Source organism: Stenella coeruleoalba (assembly GCF_951394435.1).
Source record: "Stenella coeruleoalba genome assembly, chromosome: 8".
NCBI classification, from domain to species: domain Eukaryota; kingdom Metazoa; phylum Chordata; class Mammalia; order Artiodactyla; family Delphinidae; genus Stenella; species Stenella coeruleoalba.
The window spans coordinates 52,925,000-52,945,348 of NC_137154.1; the positions used below are offsets into that span (position 1 = coordinate 52,925,000).

At 46.9% G+C, this 20,349-nt stretch overlaps 1 protein-coding gene and 1 long non-coding RNA gene across 3 annotated transcripts in view; both read right to left on the reverse strand.

Moving 5' to 3' along the window:
• Positions 1–1,858: 1,858 nt before the first annotated feature.
• LOC307190747 lies at positions 1,859–6,638 on the reverse strand. Its single transcript, XR_013829529.1, has 3 exons — positions 6,377–6,638; positions 4,491–4,584; positions 1,859–2,316 (listed from the first exon to the last, which is right to left on the reverse strand). It is a non-coding gene; the product is annotated as an uncharacterized lncRNA (long non-coding RNA).
• A 3,197-nt stretch (positions 6,639–9,835) lies between these two features.
• The window catches only part of MAP6 (microtubule associated protein 6), a gene marked incomplete at its 5' end in the record, with an annotated part of 87,993 nt that continues 77,479 nt past the window's right edge, over positions 9,836–20,349 (reverse strand). The window contains one exon of one of the 2 annotated variants that reach the window (XM_079930168.1): positions 9,836–10,927. In XM_079930168.1, the coding sequence (XP_079786294.1) occupies positions 9,946–10,927 (982 nt within the window). In that variant the 3' untranslated portion in view covers positions 9,836–9,945. The remainder of the gene's footprint in view (positions 10,928–20,349) is intronic. The other variant, XM_079930167.1, reaches the window with a different exon arrangement.

The window sequence follows — 20,349 nt, forward strand, 5'->3', positions numbered from 1 at the left end:
CCGACTATGTGCCCTGCACTGCCGGGTACACATGAGGGAAGCTCTTAATTCTTAGAGCTTCCCTCAGGGGTAGCTATTACCATCCCAAGTTATAGAAGAGAAAACTGGGGTTTAGAGAATAACGTGACCAGCCCAAGGCCACCTAGCAGGTCAGTGACAGAGCCTGGCACGTATGGGAGCGCAGGTCAGCTGGCTGTGGAGGAGAGAGGTGGTCGATACGCGTGAGCTCCGTGCTCCACGGTTTACAGGAGGCGGTCAGTAACCAATGGGATTCTATATAATCTTTACTCCAGTCCCCGCAGCTAAAGCCGCCTTGAGAGTAGCCCTTGTCTGCCCACGCCCTGGCCACATCCCCAAACCCAGCACAACGCCTGGCACACAGGAGGTGCCTAATAAATGCTCATTCAAAGGAAGTGGTCCAGTGGGTGCTCTGGTGCTTAGCAACAGAGGCATTGGAGCCTGGCAGACCAGACTGGAAGCCCAGTTCTGCCACTCCTAGCTGTGTGGCCTTGGGCCAGATACTTAACCTCCCTGAGCTTCAGTTTCCTCACTAGTAAGATGGGAATGATAATAGCAAGTACCTCATAGAGCTGTGGTGAGAACGAAATGAGGTAACCCATGGTACCTGGCAAATAATATGTGGCCGAGAAATATTAACTATTAATAAGAGAAGGTAAATCAAGATCATACTGCAGAGCTGGGATTTGAACCCAGATCTCCACAACTTTAAAGCCTGATTCTTTCCATCATGCCATACAACCTGGGGGTCAGGCAGAGCTGAAGTGGTCAGGGAAGACTTCTTGGAAGAAGAGGTGCTAGAGGTTGGTAGGAAAGAGGGGAAGAGGCATTCTGGAAGAGAGGCCCAGCGTGAACAGAGGTGCGGCCGCTGGAAGGGCCATGGGAGCTTGGGACACAGCGAGGGGCCCAGGGGAGGGTGGGGGTGAGATAGAGGGAGGCCTGGCTGCCAGGTGCTGGGCTGAACTGCTCTGAGAGGGGCTGGGAGGAGGCGGCTGACGGGGAGGCCCCGAGGTCAGTGAACGCTTCTGCAGGAGCAGAGCAGTTGGTTTTGCCACTCCCACCCCTCCAATTTCCCTCCTTTTCCCACAGCCCCCGCTTGACTTATCCCCTCCCCTGGACTTTCCTCCCTCTACTTTTGCTCATGTGGCCTCTTCTGCTGGTATCATGCCTCCCCCTACCTCTGCCAGTGGAGCCCTCCTCATCCTTCAAAGCCTATCTCAAAGGTTACCGACTCTCCAGAGACCCTTCCTGGGCCCCTGTCAGAAGCGCAGCTGCCTCTGTGCTCCCAGAGCTCTGGGGAAGCATCTCTGGGCAGCACACACCACATTTTCCCTCCAGGTGCTCTCTGGGGGACTTGGTCCTTCAATACCTCTTGCTGTCACCTTTCTTCCTCTCTCTCTGTGACATGGACATGTCTGCTCAGCTCCCCTACGTGCCTACCACCAGGGTTTCATTTGTTGGGGGGAGCACGGAGTCCACATGTCCGGGCATGAGCTGATCCACCTGGCTGTCCCAGCAAGAATTAGAAAGTGTTCTGACACTTCAAACACACCTACTGAGAAGCGGTCAGCTCTCAGACTTCCTTTTGTTTTTCATGTCATTCCTCTGTCTTGGTGTAAACCAGAGATGACAAACTCAACAGGGGAGCCGAGAGGAGGCCCAACAGGAGGGGAGAGCTAAGCTGTGTTATATAACTTACCAAGACAGGAGTTTGATGCTGCCGTCAACAAATTACATTGTCAGTTTGTCAGCTGAATTCACAGTGCTGCTAGATCTCAGGTGAAATTTAGGGCACTGATCTCAGGGAGGGAATTAGAGGCCATATGGCAGGATTTGGACGATTTAGAGCACCCCTAGCTCCAGTAAATCCCCGTGCAGCCCAAGCTGCCTTGCCTGAAGACCTTGAAGTGACCTTGTCTTGGAAGTTACCCTGCAAAGTGTTCTAGTTGTTTATTGCAGAGAAACAAGCCATTCCACACTTAGTGGCTTAAAATGACAATTCACTCTTTTTCCCAGTTCTGCGGGGTGGCTGAGCAGTCCTACTGGTCTTGTCTGGGTTCGCTCGGGTGACTGTATCCACTGGACGCTGGGCTCAGCTGGGATGGCTGGGCGCTGAGCCTCTCTCTTATGTGTGCCTGCATCCCCGTCTTCTTCCTGGCACCGTGGTGGCCTCAGGATTCTGAGAGGATGAAGGCGGGAGCTAAGCCTCTGAGGCCTGGGCTCTGCAGCTTATAACATGTCGCTTCCATCACATCCTGTTGGTCAAAGCAAGTCACGAGGCCAGCCTGGATTCGAGGGCTGAAAAAGAGACTTCACGTCTGGATGGAAAGAGCAGCGAAATATCATGGGCATGATTTCAATCTACCCCACAGGGGGAGGCCAAGTCTCTTCACGCACCAATCCCATTGTCTCCAGTCCTATAACTGGGATTAGACACTTTCCTGTCTCAGAAGACTAGTTCCAGAGTCAGATGGGGGAGGAGGAAGCAGCCACATCAGAAGAATTGCAAGATTTTGCTAATTTATGTCACCAAGGAGTCTGGATGATATATGTGGGAACGTTTTCTGCGGGTGCTAGTGCATGGAGGCAGGAACACAGTTTTCACTGGGCTGGATTTATTAATACGGGTACATTTACCTCAGATCGCAGAGTCAGTGTGCCAGTTTGAGCACCTAGGAGTGGTTTTCATTGTTTGCTTAGCTGGTTGACTGAAACCTGGATTCAACTGAGGCCTATGCTTAGTTGATATTGAAATGCCAGAATTCCTTGCTTTAACATAGAGGAAGGAATCCAGTGCTAAAGCAGGGAGCAATGTTGGTGTGGATTTACCCTGTGTGACCCACTCACATACTCCCAAGCCAAGTTCCACACTCCCGACTTCCTCTTATAGAGCCTGGAGGAAATTCCCTTCGCCAAGGCATGAAGAAACATGTTAGTGAGGGGAGCATCTCTGAAACATGATGCAGTACTTGTTCTCTGCAGGCTAGGGATACTAGTGAAAGACACTGCCACAGAAATGGGCTCCATGATTTCAGTGGAAATGATGGGATCCCAGGGGAGCAGAGCACAGACAGCAGCACTTGGCCATCTGGGACGTCAGATGCCAAGTGGTACTCAGAATGGTCTAACCCACAGATGTCTTTAGCAAAGACTAATTGTTTAAGGGCCAAATAGGACCAAAGGGACCAAATGGATAGGCAGCCTCTAAGTCCTCCTTAATGTATAACAGAAACAACAAAGCAAAACAACGACCAAAACCCTCCAGGCCTGGTAGCAGAAGCCTGATTTGACCCACTATGAAAGAGAACTTTGGTCTCTCACCCAAAGCCCCTTGAATGGAAGAGAGGTCAGTACCCTTCAGAGCGGCCCCTTCAATAGCACCCCAGATACATACTGTAAATCTTCCTTTTAGCAGCCTACCTTCCACAAAGGGCCCTAGGGCATTTGCCAGAGAACTGTGCTCTGTGAAAGGAAAATACACAGGCTTTTCAGGGATTAGCAGACCTTGAGCTTATCTAATGCTAATTCCTGAGGACACAGAAAGCCACTGTGTAGAGGCTCAGGTGCATCAGGTGACAACTGGAGCTTTGACTCAAGTCCAGGCATCATCCTGCAATTGTATTTTTAGTTTCAGGGTGTATAATTGAAATTTACAGCACACATGAGCCTCTAGACCTGTGGAATAAGGGCCATTATGGTAGAAAGGGCCAAGTGGAAGCTTCTGGAACTTTTTCTTCTTACCAATCAATAAACTGGTACAGATCTGGGAGAATCACAGAAATTTGTGCCCTCATCAAAACTTGAGAGATGCAGGCTGGTTTCTATTACATCCCACTTAATTTACTTCTTTGGTCTGTGCAGAAGGCACAGGTCTTGGAGAATGACAGCGAATTATCATAAGCTTACTCAGATGATTCCAGCAGCTACTATTCTAGGTATGGTCTTTTTATGGGAGCAAATACACATATATTTTGTTACTTAATGTGAAACTATTTATCTGAGAAAGAATTTTTTTTTAAACTTCCTCTGCGGAAAATACCAGAAGCAGCTTTCTTTTTCTTGGCAGGGACAGCAATACAGCTTTCTCATCTTGTCTTGAAACTCCCCAAGTCTCTGATTCTCTGTTACAATGTAACCTGTGGGGATTTTGACCATCCTCCCATAACACACAACATCATACTTGTCTGCTACACTGATTACATCATGTTCCTAGGATTCAGAGAGTGGAAAGTAGCAGGTACTTTAGATGCATTGATAAGATACAAATGTGCTGAGAATGGGAGATGAATCCCATAAGAACACAGGGCCCTGCCCCCTGAGTGAAGTTTCTGGGTGTTCAGTGGTCTGGATCGTGCCAAGAAACATATATTAGTCAGGGTTCTCCAGAGAAACAGAATCAATAGAAGATACAGCTATAGATATGTGTATATAGAGATAGATACAAAGAGATGTATTATAAGGAATTGACTCACAGGATTATGGAGGCTGAGAAGTCTTGTGATCTTCTGTTTGTAAGCTGGAGACCTAGGAGAGCCAGTGGTATAGTTCCAGTCCAAGTTTGAAGGTCTGAAAAGCAGGAGAGCTGATGGTGTTTAGTTCCAGCCTGAAGGCAGGGGAAGACCAATGTCCTAGCTTGAAGACAGCCAGGCAGAGAGCAAATTCTCCCTTACTCAGCCTTTTATTCTGTTTCAACAAATTAGATGAGGCCCACCCACACTGGGGAGGCCAATCTGCTTTACTCAGTCTACAGATCCAATGTTAATCTCATTCCTTACAAACACACCCAGAAAAATGTTTGACCAAATATCTTGGCACCCAATGGCCCAGTCAAGTTGATACATAAAACTGTCACATCCTGAAAAGTTAAAGGAATTTGCTGTTTTCTGTCCCTAGTAGTAAGAAAGAAGCACACTCGTTGGGCTTCTGTGTATTTTGGTGGCAATGTATGTCACATTTTGGTGTTCCACTCTGATTTATGGAGTAACTAGTAAGAACCAAACTGAGTTCATCCTCCTGCCCAAACCTTCTGTTTCCTGTTTTCCTATTCATCCACCCAACACATAGTTATTACATATCTATTGGGTGTGTAGGCAAGAATGGAAGATTCTGTAATAGACAAAGAAATCACTGCTATAATAAAAATGATGGACAAGACCAAGTGTTGACAAGAATGTGGAGAAACTAGAACGTTTCATGTGTTGCTGGTGAGAATATAAGATGGTGCAGCCCTTGCCCCCCCAAGAATCAGGTCTAAGCTCACAGAGGATGTTAAACTGGATGGGCTGAGATGGAGAGGGGGGAAAAGTGTAGGTGCTTTGATGGATGAGGGGGTAGACTGGCCTGACTTGGGAATGGGGGTGTGTAGAAAGGGCAGGGAGCTGGGGGGTCTGGATTACGGGGCCTCTGAGGGATGGGCTCAGATGTGGATGGCTACAGGAGTATCTGGGGAACGGCATTAACACCACACAACCTGGGCAGGCTTTGGGAGCTCCGCAGCCAGACATGGTGCAGGGGGTGTGGGGCTGCCAGTGCCCCTCTGGCTGGGCTGGGGCAGCCATAGTGACAACCTATGTGTCTTCTCAGGATGGCCTAAGCCTCCTGGACCTAGGGACAGGGTGAGGCTCTAGGAAAATGACTAATATTAGAGTTCCTGCCCACCCTGGCAGTGAGAGGAGGGGCTCCAACTTGATTTAATTTGATCTATCAGAATAAAGAAATGCCTCATTTCTTACACCCTGAGTGCCATCATGTAATTCACATACAGAATTACAAACTGTGATATATGTGACGTAAGAGGGGGTGGTCATAGAGATAGAGAAAAGAAGGCAGATTCACCATTTATTTAGCTGGTAGAGGGCGCAGGTCTTAGTGACGGATTGGAAGTGGAGGGCTGGTAATTGGTGCAAAAAAATATTTCCAGGTTTCGGACTGAGAATGGCGTGCATTCCCCATCCCCTTCCTCTAGGTGATCCATCCTCGCCGCGACAAAGACAAAGACTACGGAAGGTGCCGCTGCAGTACGATTTGGCCCCATGGTCTGCCCTGAATCCGCACGCACCGCCTCCTCATTACACAAAAATGCCAAAAGGTGTCCAGGCAGTGAGGGGGTGTCCCCGGCAGGTGTTCAGGGCGGGGATCACTGTGCGAGGAGTAAAATCGCAGTCTTTCCTTGGATCCGCCACAAGGGGCTCCAGCGAGGCCTCAGCCCAGCTCCAAGAGGGCCCCCCAGACCCGCCTTCGGGGGGCGCTCGCCCGCGGGTCCCCAGGCTTCTCTAGACAGCCCGCTCCCAGGCCCTGGGCCGACCCCGCGCCGAGAAGCTCCGGCAACTGGGCCCGGAGCCCAGACGGGGAAACTGACCTGGCCGCATGGGCAAGACGGCGTGCGCGTGCGAGGACGGCCGCGGCTGGGGACTGGGGCTCAGCGCCGCCCGCCCGGGGGGTATGTCGGATCCCCAGCTGTCAGATTCAGAGCCGGGAGCCCGGTTAAGGGCTCTTGGGCGGAGCCTGGGCATCTTCGGGATCCGAGTTTCGGATGCCGGCGCGCTTCCGAGGCCGCTCCGCGGGGAAGGGGCGCCGCCCTCTCCTCCTTCCCTCAGGCAGCCGCGTCTGGGTGGGGTTACTGGCCGCGGCCCGCCGGGTTCCTTTATCTGGATTCGCCAGGCCGCCGAGGGGCGGGATTGAGAGGGGTGGAGACGGCGCGTGCTGGGGAGGGGCTGGGAAATGGCTGCAGCTGGGAAGAACCAGGCTTAGGATGAAGTCTGCATCTGAGAAGGGCCAAGAGCATCTAGTTCATTTCCCGCCTTTCGCCGCCCCAGCACAGGGCGGGGGCCTGAGCCAACCACCTCCGTCACTGGGCCTTCTTCCAATGCAGTAGAGAGCTGGGCGTGATGCAGGTGAGGCGGTGGCCTGCAGCTCAAGCCTGAGCTGGAGGTTTTCTGCCTCAGTATCACCTCTTATCATCAGAGCCACTTTATCATCAGGAGGAAATTGAGGTGGCTGGCGCTGGGCTGGAAGCCGACCTGCTTCCGCCACTGCCGCCTCTCGGTCATCTGCACTCTCTCCCTCAGCTTTGGACCCTGGGCATCGCTCTCCTTATTGAATCACTCCTGGCACCGCAGGCCCTGGTCTCTCCTTACAGCTTTGGACGAGACCTTCCTCAGCTTCCTTTGTGCCCTTCTCTTCCTACCTTTAAAAAGTCATCAGAGCCTTGGTCTGGGCCCACTTCTCTTTCCATTCTGACAGTGTCCCTGAGGGAGCTCAGCCTCCCCATGTGGGGCTGACCCCCACACATTGTTTCCAGGCAGCTGTCTCTTCAGAGGCGGAGCCCTGGTAGCCAGTGGCTTTCTGGACATTTGCCCCTGGATGTTGCCCATCACAGAGAGAGCACCATCTATGTGGCCCGTGGGAATGTGTGTGCCACGGGACCAGGTGTGTGGGTCAGAGGGAGAACTGAAAGGAGGGGCGCGGTGTCCGTACACAATACTTCTTTAGCCTCAGCGTGGTCTTTTCTTATCTGCAGGGCCCTATTAGAATTCACATGGCAGCAAACTCTGTGTTGGGTGAGCCAGGAAGAATCCTCATGGGTGTGTGTGTGTGTGTGTGTGTGTGTGTGTGTGTGTTTATAGAGGTGGCTTGTGGGGCAGAAAACACTGGTGCTGTTGGGAGTGGGGTGAGGAGGCAGGACTGGGGCCTGTTGCTCAGAAAACTTCACCATTTGGAAGTCATCAGTACTTCCTGTGATTTCTCTGTTAGAACCAAGCTGAGCTTCTTAAAAAAGAGACCTTTAAAAGGGGTTAGTGTTCATAATGGGTCTCAAAGGTCTTAAAGGGGTAGGAGTGTTCCTTGGGAGCCGGCTTTGGTGGGGTCAACAGGTGGAGCTCTCCCCACACCCCCAGGCCCCTGAGGGCTCTGGGTTTTAAAGGGGAGGCTACTGTGACCCACACCAGTGGGATCCTAGCAGGACCCATCTCTGAGCAAGACTGAGCCTTAGCCCCCAGCCTTCTTCCCAGTAACACGCTCACAGCCTACAGGACTGACTCCCTGACTCCCTCCCTGAGGTCCTGGGGTTCAGAAAATTGGTCACCCCTCCCTGGTCTCCGTTGTCTGCCCCAGAGGCCTACTACACCCTTTGGTCAGGCCCTCATGAAAATCAGGTTTCTTTGATTCAAGGACTTCCAGAGGGGGCTTACCCTGGCCCTCCCAGCCACATCCATGATACCCCTTCCTATCCCTGCTGCCTGGGCTGTCTCTACTTCATAGCCACTTTCTCTGAGAAGGCTTCCTGGATGCCCCTACTAGATTTTCTTTCTTCACTGTCCTCTCAAAGCCAGGCCTTTAGTTGTCCTAGGGCCTCATGCCACGCCACCTTTTATTGTCATAAGACTGGAATTTCTGTACCACAGTGACCTCATGCCCAGCACTGAGCGAGGCACAAAGTGAGTGCTAAGGACAAGTCAACTGCAGGCACGAATGAGTGGGGGACTTCAGGCGTTGTTTTAAAAGCCCCGGCTGAGCTGTCCTGGATACTGAATGAGGACCGGCGAATGTTAGGTTCTGCCCTCATGAGTGTCCCGGGACCCTTCTGATCAGAGGCCTGGTTTACTCAAGAAGCATGGCCCCTGGAGGACCTTTAGGACTGAGCCCTTGGCAAACAACTGTCATCCAAGATGATCCTGGGCACCTGGGTCCCTGCTCCTGTTTCCTCTGCAGGTTTCAACTCTGAACAGTCAGCTGCTGCAGTTTGGTCCCTGTTGGGTACCTAGGCTTTCATGGAAACTGACCTGTGAAATACTAGAGCTCTTAAAACCCTCAAAATTTCCTGGGTTCTAGCAGTGTCTTTTGTTTTAATGAGGGGACTCTTGGTGGCTTCTGGATCACTTCAGGATGGGGGCTGGTCACCAGAAAGACCAAGTCACGATTAGAAGCTTGGAATTTTCAGCCCCACCTTCCATCCTCTGGGAAGGGGAGAGGGGCTGGAGATTGAGTTAATCATTGATTATGCCAGCATGATGAAACCTTCATAAAAATCCCCAGAGTCTGAGGTTCGGAGAGCTTCTGGGTTGCTGGGGGCACTGGCAGGGTGGTGTGCTTGGCAAGGGCAGGGAGGCTCCGTGCCCCTTCCCCTGTACCTTACCCTATGCATCTCTTCCATCTGGATGTATGCTTTATCCTTTGAGGATAAATCAGTAAACATAAGTACGTGTTTCCCAGAGTTCTGTGAGCCATTCTGGCAAATTATTGAACCCAAGCAGGGGGTTGTGGGAATGCTGATTTATAGCAAGTCAGTCAGAAGTACAGGTGATAGCCTGGGACTTGCAATTGGCATCTGAAGTTGGGGGGGGGTGCGGGGGGACAGTCCTGTGGGACTGAGCCCTTCACCTGTGGGAGCTGACGCTGTCTCTAGGTAGATAGCGTCAGAATTGATTTCAATGTAGGGCCCCCCAGTTGGTGTTAGATAATTGCTTGATGTGAGGGACCTCCTCCACCCCCACCCCCCCCAACCACCTCTGGTGTCCGAAGTGAAGTGTGGTCACAGTGTGAGAGTAAAAGGGAAACACATGTGTGTCCCGCCCACACCCTCACGATGGGGTCCTGTCCTCAGTCTCAAGCAACTCCCACCCACTCCCATCTCATAGCGACAGCTCACAGGAGCTGGGAATTTCTCAGATGGCCCGGTTGGATGAATGCAGAGCCCTGAATGCCCACCCTCAAATGTGCATGGCGCGCACACACACACACACACACACACACACTCAAATGAAGCCAGACAGGGAGAGGGACACTGCTGAGCCAGAGGGACAAGTTTTATTAGATTCCAGCAAGACTATACAATACGTGTTTCATGCAGATTAAATAAGTGTCTTTGCCGCCCCTGAGAGGGAGCATTTTCATTGCTAGCTCCTTCTTTGGCATGTCGAGGGGTGAGTGTCAAGGAGAACTCTCAACATATTCTGCATAGGGGACAGTTGGGATCATGACTGGGGGTGGAGGTTGTACAGTGGGCAGCTGAGGGCTCCTGAGACCTTGAATCTTCAGAGGCTCAGGGACCACAGGACCTTGGTCCTTTGCTGGTGGTGGCACCAGGGGACCTTGATCTTTCAGAGGCACTGGGGGTATAGGAACTTGATTCTTCACAGGCTCTGGGACCACGGGGCCTTGATCCTTGACTAGTTCTGGACCTTGATTCTTCACAGGTTCTGCAATTACAGCATCGTGATCCTTTAGGAGCTCTGGGGCCCCTCCACCTTGATCTGTGACTGGCTCTGGGACCACTGAACCTTGATTCTTTCCAGACTCAGAGAGCACAGAAACTTCATTCTTCACAGGTGCTGTGACCATGGCACTTTGATCCTGCGGTTGCTCTGGGACCATAGGACCTTGATCCTTGACAAGTGCTGGGCCCATGGGGCCTTTACCCACAGGTTCAGGGGCCATGGGGCCTTGATTCTTGACAGGTGCTTGGACCCCAGGGTCTTGATCCTTGACAGGTGCTGGGGCCACGGGGCCTTGATCCTTCAGAAGCTCTGGTACCACGGAACCTTGATCTTTAACTCTTGCTGGAACCATAGGACTTTGATTCTCTAGAGGCACTGGGGCCGAGGAATCTTGGTCCTTGACTGGTGCTGAGATCACAGAACCTTCCTTCTTTAAAGGCTCAGGGACCACGTGATCTTGATCCTTAACTGAGGCAGGGACTATGGGACCTAGATCCTTCAGAGACCCCGGGACCACAGGAGGTTGATCCTTCAGAGGCTCTGGGACTGTGGGGTCTTGACCCTTTGAAGGCTTTTGGATCACAGGACCTTGATCTTTCAGAGGCCCAGGGCCCACGGGACCTTGATCTTTGTCTGGTTCTGTGGTTACAGGACCTTGACTCTTACGTGAATCACTGGTGGGTTCGACCTGGTTCCTGCAGAGGAGAGAGAGGTGGTCACTGTGAGGGCCACTGCTCAGGCCAGGGACAGGGCAGAGCACAGATTGCCTGATAAGTCTTGGCCTAGTGGAGCCTGGGCAGGGCAGCTCTTGCTGGAGAGTCAGGAGGAGAACCTGATCTCCACATCCTTAGTACAGAATGTGGGGCTGGGTGGGGAGCAGGCTTGGGAATTGGTCATTCAATGTGCTTGCCAATTGATTATAACCTGCGCGTGGCACGGAGGGCAGCCCCTGGGTGACAGCGGCAGCACCATAGCGGGACTCAGAGTCCTCCAGTGAGCGTCCTAGCAGCCTGTCCACCCCACACTCCACAGGACACGCTTCCTTCCTCCAGAATATCTGGGCCCATCCTGGGGGCCCATCTTAGCTATCCTCTCAGAGGACTCTACAGGCTAGGGTGCTCCTGTTCTCAGGGCCTTCCCAGACTCCTTCCCTCCCCAACCCCCTACTTAAGTGCTGAGTGGGGAGGGGCAAAGGGTCCAAGGCATGCATGAAAGAAAGAGGGAATATTCCTCTTCCCCACCTCCCTGAAAAGGGAAAACGTAAAAACGTATTTTATCACCGACATTGCTTACAACAGCCAGCAGGCCGGGGTGACAATGAAAAGCAGACCAGCTTTTAATTGGTTTTATTATTGCTTTTAAATTCTCTATAAACAATGCTCCCCATTGTCGCCTGTATCACATTTGGTAGGTGACTGGCTGGGACTCCCCGTTCAGGCAGTGAAGAGGCCCTGCTCCCCTCGCTCCGTCCCCACTCTGGCTCCCTCTACTCTCCCTGGGCCCTTGCCCTCACTTACTCCAAGGCTCTGGGGCTGATTTCCCGGCAACCAAGAGTCCAGGCCTCTCATCAGAACCCTCACAGGCTGCTCCACCTGCCTCACCGTGGACCCCCGCCCCACCTCTCGGCCCACCCACATCATGGAGAGCAGGTGACATCACTGACACCAAGGGCAAACGTTGCCACACTCAGACCACCCCAGTCAAGATGAGAGTGCACCCTCCTGCCCTGCAGGCTGGGCTCAGCCAGTGTCACAAGCCTATGCACACTTACAGCACATTCTACTTTCCAAATCACTTCTTTCCAAAGCTCATTTCAGCAACCCAGCAATCCTGTGAAGCTCGAAGGGAGGATTAATTACCCTTACTTGTATGATATACAGATGAAGAAACTGAGGTCGAGTGGGCAAGTGATATGGGAAGTGAGGGGACCTGCGTGGACTGTAAAGTCTGGGTCTTTCCACTCCCGGGGCCTGTGCTCCTTCCCTTATAGCACCTGCCACATAGTAGGTGCTCGATCTTGGTTGTTATTATTACTCTTTTACACATTGCAGTCACGTCTTTATGCTTAAAATCATTTCAGTATTTTAACAGTTCCTATAGTTTAAAGCTGGTCCAGTAAGACTTCTACTTGGTAACACTTTCTTAGCTCATTATGGTTTCGTCTCTCTGGGCCCCAAGTGTGTCATCTATTTCATTGGGTAAAATGATATTCACTCAGAAATTTATGATGCTGAGAAATTATGTACATAGAGCACCTTGTACCATATTACTATGTAATATTATAATTATTTTTCTATTTACTTACACACATCTGGACTATTTTTATTCTGACATGTCATCCTGATCCAGAAGCTTTTTACTATATTTAGCACCGTGAGCCCTTAGGAACTGACATCTCTCAGAAGAGTACACAGTGCCCCGGGCAGCCTGTCCATCCAGTCCCTCTTGATGTCTCTGAGCATCACAGTGGACAGAGAGGGGCCGGGGTGGCTTGCTGGTTCAGCACATCACAGAGCACAGCTGTCCCAGCCACGTGAACCCAGCTGGCTGCCATCAGTAGGACCTTAGTGTCTGCGGAGGGAGCCAGGCAAGGCCACGAAAAACATGCAGAATCCAAGGATGGCATTAAAATACCTCTAATACCTGGTGGTTGGCCAGAAAGGAAAAATAAAAACCTAATTCAGAATAGAATCCAGCAGGACACTGATTAGATGAATCCTATCTGCGAGTGAACAACTTGGGTAGAGTCATCCTGAAAGGGGTGATGAAGCTGAGACAGGAGACAAAAGAGGTGACCAGGGCTTAACTTGATCTCAGGAGCTTGGGTTGCAAAACCTATCCCATTGGCAGGACATGGACTCAGTGTCCCCTGCTGGCATGGAGATTTAAAAGAGGGCCAGACCCACAGCATGGGGTGCAAAGTATAGTTTCCCGATGTTTGGGGCACTGGCTCCCATGCCCTGCCTCATTTTTCTGAATGAGCATTCTCAGCCAGCTGTGAACTAACCTTAAATTTGCTCAGATATACACCCCTATGTTGCTCTGGTTAGTAAACTTGTTTCCTTAGTAAGTAAGTGTCTTTAATCATGGAAATTTTAGAAAAAAGATTAGAAATGATAAATTAAATCAAATCTATATATTACCTTTTTTGGGTAATAAATTTAGGAAAAATCTGTGTAGATTTAGTTTGAAAGTATTTGTAATGTTTAAAATAATTTGGCATATTATATCTAACAGATTAGCTTTGTGATTCCTATAAAAAAGGTGTAATTTAATAATTAATTTAGACTTGATTTTAAGTTGAAAGATATAAGTTAACTGTCCTGAAGCTCTCATACTGTAAAGAAGCCAAGTCTGGACTTTTGGAAAAGCCACTTGGAAAGGCCATATGGAGAAAGCAAGAGGTACCCAGCCAGCTCCCAGCTGCTCTAACCCCCAGCTGTTCAACTCACCCCAGTTGATACACTGGAAATTTTAGGCAAGGCCGTGTGGCTGACAGGGTCTTGGTGCTCTGGCCGGGTGTCAGGCCTGTGCCTCTGAGGTGGGGGAGCCGAGTTCAGGACATTGGTCTACCACAGACCTCCCAGCTCCATGTAACATCAAACGGCAAAAGCTCTCCCAGAGATTTCCATCTCAATGCTGAGACCCAGCTCCACTCAATGACCAGCAAGCTACAGTGCTGGACACCCCATGCCAAACAACTAGCAAGACAGGAACACAAACCCACCCATTAGCAGAGAGGCTGCCTAAAATCAGAATAGGGTCACAGACACCCCAAAACACACCACTGGACATGGTCCTGCTCACCAGAAAGATCCAGCATCATCCACCAGAACACAGGCACCAGACCCTCCAGCACGAAGCCTATACAACCCACTGAACCAACCTTAGCCGCTGGGGGCAGACACCAAAAACAACGGGAACTACGAACCTTCAGACTGCGAAAAGGAGACTCCAAACACAGTAAGTTAAGCAAAATGAAAAGACAGAGAAACACACAGCAGATGAAGGAGCAAGGTAAAAACCCATCAGACCAAACAAATGAAGAGGAAATAGGCAGTCTACCTGAAAAAGAATTCAGAGTAATGAGAGTAAAGATGATCCAAAATCTTGGAAATAGAATGGAGAAAATATAAGAAACATTTAACAAGGACCAAGAAGAACCAAAGAGCAAACAAACGATGATGAACAACACAATAAATGAAATTAAACATTTTCTAGAAGGAATCAATAGCACAATAACCAAGGCAGAAAAACGGATAAGTGACCTGGAAGATAAAATAGTGGAAATAACTACTGCAGAGCAGAATAAAGAAAAAAGAATGAAAAGAATTGAGGACAGTCTTAGTGATTCCTGGGACAACATTAAACTCACTGATATTCGAATTATATGGGTCCCAGAAGAAGAAGAGAAAATAAAAGGACTGAGAAAATATTTGAAGAGATTATAATTGAAAACTTCCCTAATATGGAAAAGAAATTGTCAATCAAGTCCAAGAAGCACAGAGAGTCCCATACAGGATAAATCCTGTATAATCCTGTATAATCAAACTATAAACAATTAAATACAAAGAAAATATATTAAAAGCAGCAAGGGAAAAACAACAAATAACATACAACGGAATCCCCATAAGGTTAACAGCTGATCTTTCAGCAGAAACTCTGCAAGCCAGAAGGGACTGGCAGGACATATTTAAAGTGATGAAAGGGAAAAACATATAACCAAGATTACTCTTCCCAGCAAGGATCTCATTCAGATTAAACAGAGAAATTAAAATCTTTACAGACAAGCAAAAGCTAAGAGAATTCAGCACCACCAAACCAGCTTTACAACAAATGCTAAAGGAACTTCTCTAGGCAGGAAACACAAGAGAAGGAAAAGACCTACAATAACAAACTCAAAGCAATTAAGAAAATGGTAATAGGAACATACATATCAATAATTACCTTAAATGTAAATGGATTAAATGCTCCCACCAAAAGACATAGACTGGCTGAATGGATACAAAAACAAGACCCATATATACGCTGTCTACAAGTGACCCAGGTCAGACCTAGGGACACATACAGACTGAAAGTGGGGGGAAAAAGATATTCCATGTAAATGGAATTCAAAAGAAAGCTGGAGTAGCAAGTCTCATATCAGACAAAATAGACTTTAAAATTAAAACTATTACAAGAGACAAAGAAGGACACTACATAATGATCAAGGGATCAATCCAAGAAGAAGAAGATATAACAGTTGTAAATATTTATGCACCCGACATAGGAGCACATCAATACATAAGGAAAATGCTAACAGCTGTAAAAGGGGAAATCAACAGTAACACAATCATAGCAGGGGACTTTAACACCCCACTTTCACCAATGGACAGATCATCTAAAATGAAAATAAGTAAGGAAACACAAGCTTTAAATGATACATTAAACAAGATGGACTTAATTGATATTTATAGGACATTCCATCCAAAAACAGCAGAATACACTTTCTTAAATGCTCATGAAACATTCTCCAGGATAGATCATATCTTGGGTCACATATCAAGCCTCGGTAAATTTAAGAAAATCAAGTATCTTTTCCGACCACAACGCTGAGTCTAGATATCAATTACAGGAAAAAATCTGTAAAAAATACAAACACATGGAGCTACACAATACACTACTAAAAAACCAAGAGATCATTGAGGAAATCAAAGAGGAAATCAAAAAATACCTAGAAACAAATGACAATGAAAACATGATGACCCAAACCCATGGGATGCAGCAAAAGCAGTTCTAAGAGGGAATTTTATAGCAATACAATCCTACCTCAAGAAATAAGAAACATCTCAAATAAACAACCTAACCTTACACCTAAAGCAATTAGATAAAGAACAAAAAAACTCCAAAGTTAGCAGAGGGAAAGAAGTCATAAAGATCAGATCAGAAATGAATGAAAAAGAAATGAAGGAAACAGTAGCAAACATCAATAAAACTAAAAGCTGGTTCTTTGAGAAGATAAACAAAATTGATACACCATTAGCCAGACTCATCAAGAAAAACGGGGAGAAGACTCAAATCAATAGAGTTAGAAATGAAAAAGGAGAAGTAACAACTGACACTGCAGAAATACAAAGGATCATGAGAGATTACTGCAAGCAACTATATGCCAATAAAATGGACAACCTGGAAGAAATGGACAAATTCTTAGAAAAGCACAACCCTCTGAGACTGAACCAGGAAGAAATAGAAAATATAAACAGACCAATCACAAGTGTTGAAATTGAGACTGTGATTAAAAATCTTCCAACAAACAAAAGGCCAGGACCAGATGGCTTCACAGGCAAATTCTATCAAACATTTAGAGAAGAGCTAACACCTATCCTTCTCAAACTCTTCCAAAATATAGCAGAGGGAGGAACACTCCCAAAGTCATTCTACAAGGTCACCATCACCATGATACCAAAACCAGACAAAGATGTCACAAAGAAAGAAAACTACAGGCCAATATCACTGATGAACATAGATGCAAAAATCCTCAACAAAGTACTAGCAAACAGAATCCAACAGCACATTAAAAGGAGCATACACCATGATCAAGTGGGGTTTATCCCAGGAATGCAAGGATTCTTCAATATACACAAATCAATCAATGTGATAAACCATATTAACAAATTGAAGGAGAAAAACCATATGATCATCTCAATAGATGCAGAAAAAGCTTTTGAGAAAATTCATCACTCATTTATGATAAAAAAAAAACTCTCCAGAAAATAGGCATAGAGGGAACTTACCTGAACATAATAGAGGCCGTATATGACAAACCCACAGCCAACATCGTCCTCAATGGTGAAAAACTGAAACCATTTCCTCTAAGATCAGGAACAAGACAAGGTTGTCCACTCTCACCACTATTATTCAACATACTTTTGGAAGCTTTAGTCACAGCAATCAGAGAAGAAAAAGAAATAAAAGGAATCCAAACTGGAAAAGAAGTAAAGCTGTCACTGCTTGCAGATGACATGATACTATATATAGAGAATCCTAAAGATGCTACCAGAAAAATACTAGAGCAAATCAATGAATTTGGTAAAGTAGCAGGACACAAAATTAATGCACAGAAATCTCTTGCATTCCTATACACTAATGATGAAAAATCTGAAAGAGAAATTAAGGAAACACTCCCATTTACCACTGCAACAAAAAGAATACAATACCTAGGAATAAACCTACTTAAGGAGACAAAACACCTGTATGCAGAAAACTATAAGACACTGCTGAAGGAAATTAAAGATGATACAAACAGATGGAGAGATATACCATGTTCTTGGATTGGAAGAATCAACATTTTGAAAATGACTATACTACCGAAAGCAATCTACAGATTCAATGCAATCCCTATCAAACAGCCAATGGCATTTTCCACAGAACTAGAACAAAAAGTTTCACAATTTGTATGGGAACACAAAAGACCCCGAATTGCGAAAGCAATTTTGAGAACAAAAAACGGAGCTGGAGGAATCAGGCTCCCTGACTTCAGACTCTACTACAAAGCTACAGTAATCAAGACAGTATGGTACTGGCACAAAAACAGAAATATAGATCAATGCAACAGGATAGAAAGCCCAGAGATAAACCCACGCACATATGGTCACCTTATCTTTGATAAAGGAGGCAAGAATATACAATGGAGAAAAGACAGCCTCTTCAATAAGTGGTGCTTGGGAAAACTGGACAGCTACATGTGAAAGAATGAAATTAGAACACTCCCTAACACCATACACAAAACTAAACTCAGAATGGATCAAAGACCTAAATGTAAGGCCAGACACTATATAACTCTAAGAGGAAAACATAGGCATAACACTCTATGACATAAATCACAGCAAGATGCTTTTTGACCCACCTCCTAGAGAAATGGAAATAAAAACAAAAATAAACAAATGGGACCTAATGAAACTTCAAAGCTTTTGCACAGCAAAGGAAACCATAAACAACATGAAAAGACAAACCTCAGAATGCGAGAAAATATTTGCAAATGAAGCAATTGACAAAGGATTAATCTCCAAAATTTACTCCAAAATCTCTAAAATCTCCATATTGAGCTCGTGCAGCTCAATATCAAAAAAACAAACCACCCAATCCAAACATGGGCAGAAGACCTAAATAGACATTTCTCCAAAGAAGATATACAGATGGCCAACAAACACATGAAAGGATGCTCAACATCATTAATCATTAGAGAACTGTAAATCAAAACTACAATGAGGTATCACCTTCCACCAGTCAGAATGGTCATCATCAAAGCATTTACAAACAATAAATGCTGGAGAGGGTGTGGAGAAAAGGGAACCCTCTTGCACTGTTGGTGGGAATGTAAATTGATGCAGCCACTATGGAGAACAGTATGGAGGTTCCTTAAAAAACTAAAAATAGAACTACCATACGACCCAGCAATCCCACTACTGGGCATATACCCTGAGAAACCATAATTCAAAAAGAGTCATGTACCACAATGTTCATTGCAGCTCTATTTACAATAGCCAGGACATGAAAGCAACCTAAGCGTCCATCGACAGATGAATGGATAAAGAAGATGTGACACATATATACAATGGAATATTACTCAGCCATAAAAAGAAACGAAATTGTGTTATTTGTAGTGAGGTGGATGGACCTAGAGTCTGTCATACAGAGTGAAGTATGTCAGAAAGAGAAAAACAAATACCGTATGCTAACACATATATATGGAATCTTAAAAAAAAATGGTTCTGAAGAAACCAAGGGCAGGACAGGAATAAAGACACAGATGTAGAGAATGGACTTGAGGACATGGGGAAGGGAAAGGGTAAGCTGGCATGAAGTGAGAGAGTGGCATGGACATATATACAATACCAAATGTGCAATAGATAGCTAGTGGGAAGCAGCCGCATAGCATAGGGAGATCAGCTCGGTGCTTTGTGACCACCTAGAGGGGTGGGATAGGGAGGGTGGGAGGGAGACGCAAGAGGGAGGAGATATGGGGATATATGTATATGTATAGCTGATTCACTTTGTTATAAAGCAGAAACAAACACACCATTGTAAAGCAATTATACTCCAATAAAGATGTTGAAAAAAAAAGAAAGATATAAGACAATTTTATAAATTTTGTAAACAATGATGGAACTTTTATTACAGCCCAGTAGTAAACATATTTTTAAGCTTAGTTTATTTTAAGTTACTTACAATTTATTTAAAAATATTTAGGGGAATTGATTGAAGTCATAAAATCCTCCTTAAAAGAGTTTGTTAAATTTTACTAGATTTTTAAGTTTGTTACTTTTATAAATTAAGCTTTTGTTTTTAAAACGAATGCAGCCTTGGTTGGTTTTCCTGTGAACAAAACCACTCTCAAGGGCAACATAAAACTCTCATTGACACTGACTGGCCATCACTTCGTTCCATGGTGGCCTGCCAGGCTCCCCATCTGTAAAATGTCCCACCACTCACAGTGCCATCTGTGTGAATGAGACAGAGCCACTCCCCTAGGGTGGAAGCAGATGCGTGGTAGGTGAGTGGAGATGGGCTGGGTTCAGTTCCACTCAGCCCACAGGCCAGCTGCCCAGGGGCCCAGCCCAACCTGCACAACTGAGTCTGAGTCTGGTGCCTTGAGCCAGCAGCAGATCTTCTCAAGACAGCATATGAGACAGGTTCCTTTCACCTCCCAGCCTGTGTACCCTCTTAGAAACTAGAATGACCTGCTGGCTTTCTCTTGGTTTCTGTGCTGCTAATTGCCTGCCAGACCTTGGGCAATTACTCAACCACAATAGACCTCAGTTTCCTCATCTGTAAAATGGGGATAGCAATACAAATGTCAGGGACAATTACGACAGAGGATTAGATGATCCTGTTGGGCAGGGATCTGAAATGATAATTTGTGACATCTATAGAGTGCTTTTGTGCCTTACATGAATAAGTCCATAACCATAATAACTGTGTAAGAGTTTATCAGATGATCACACGCTCATCACTTTAGCTCACTGGAGCCTCCTGGCAGCCCTGGAAGAAGGCAGGGAAGGTGGTGGACAGCCCTGCAGCCTCCCCCCTCTCACTGTCCTCTGGCCACCCCATGATGCTGTTTTGTTTCTGCTGCCTG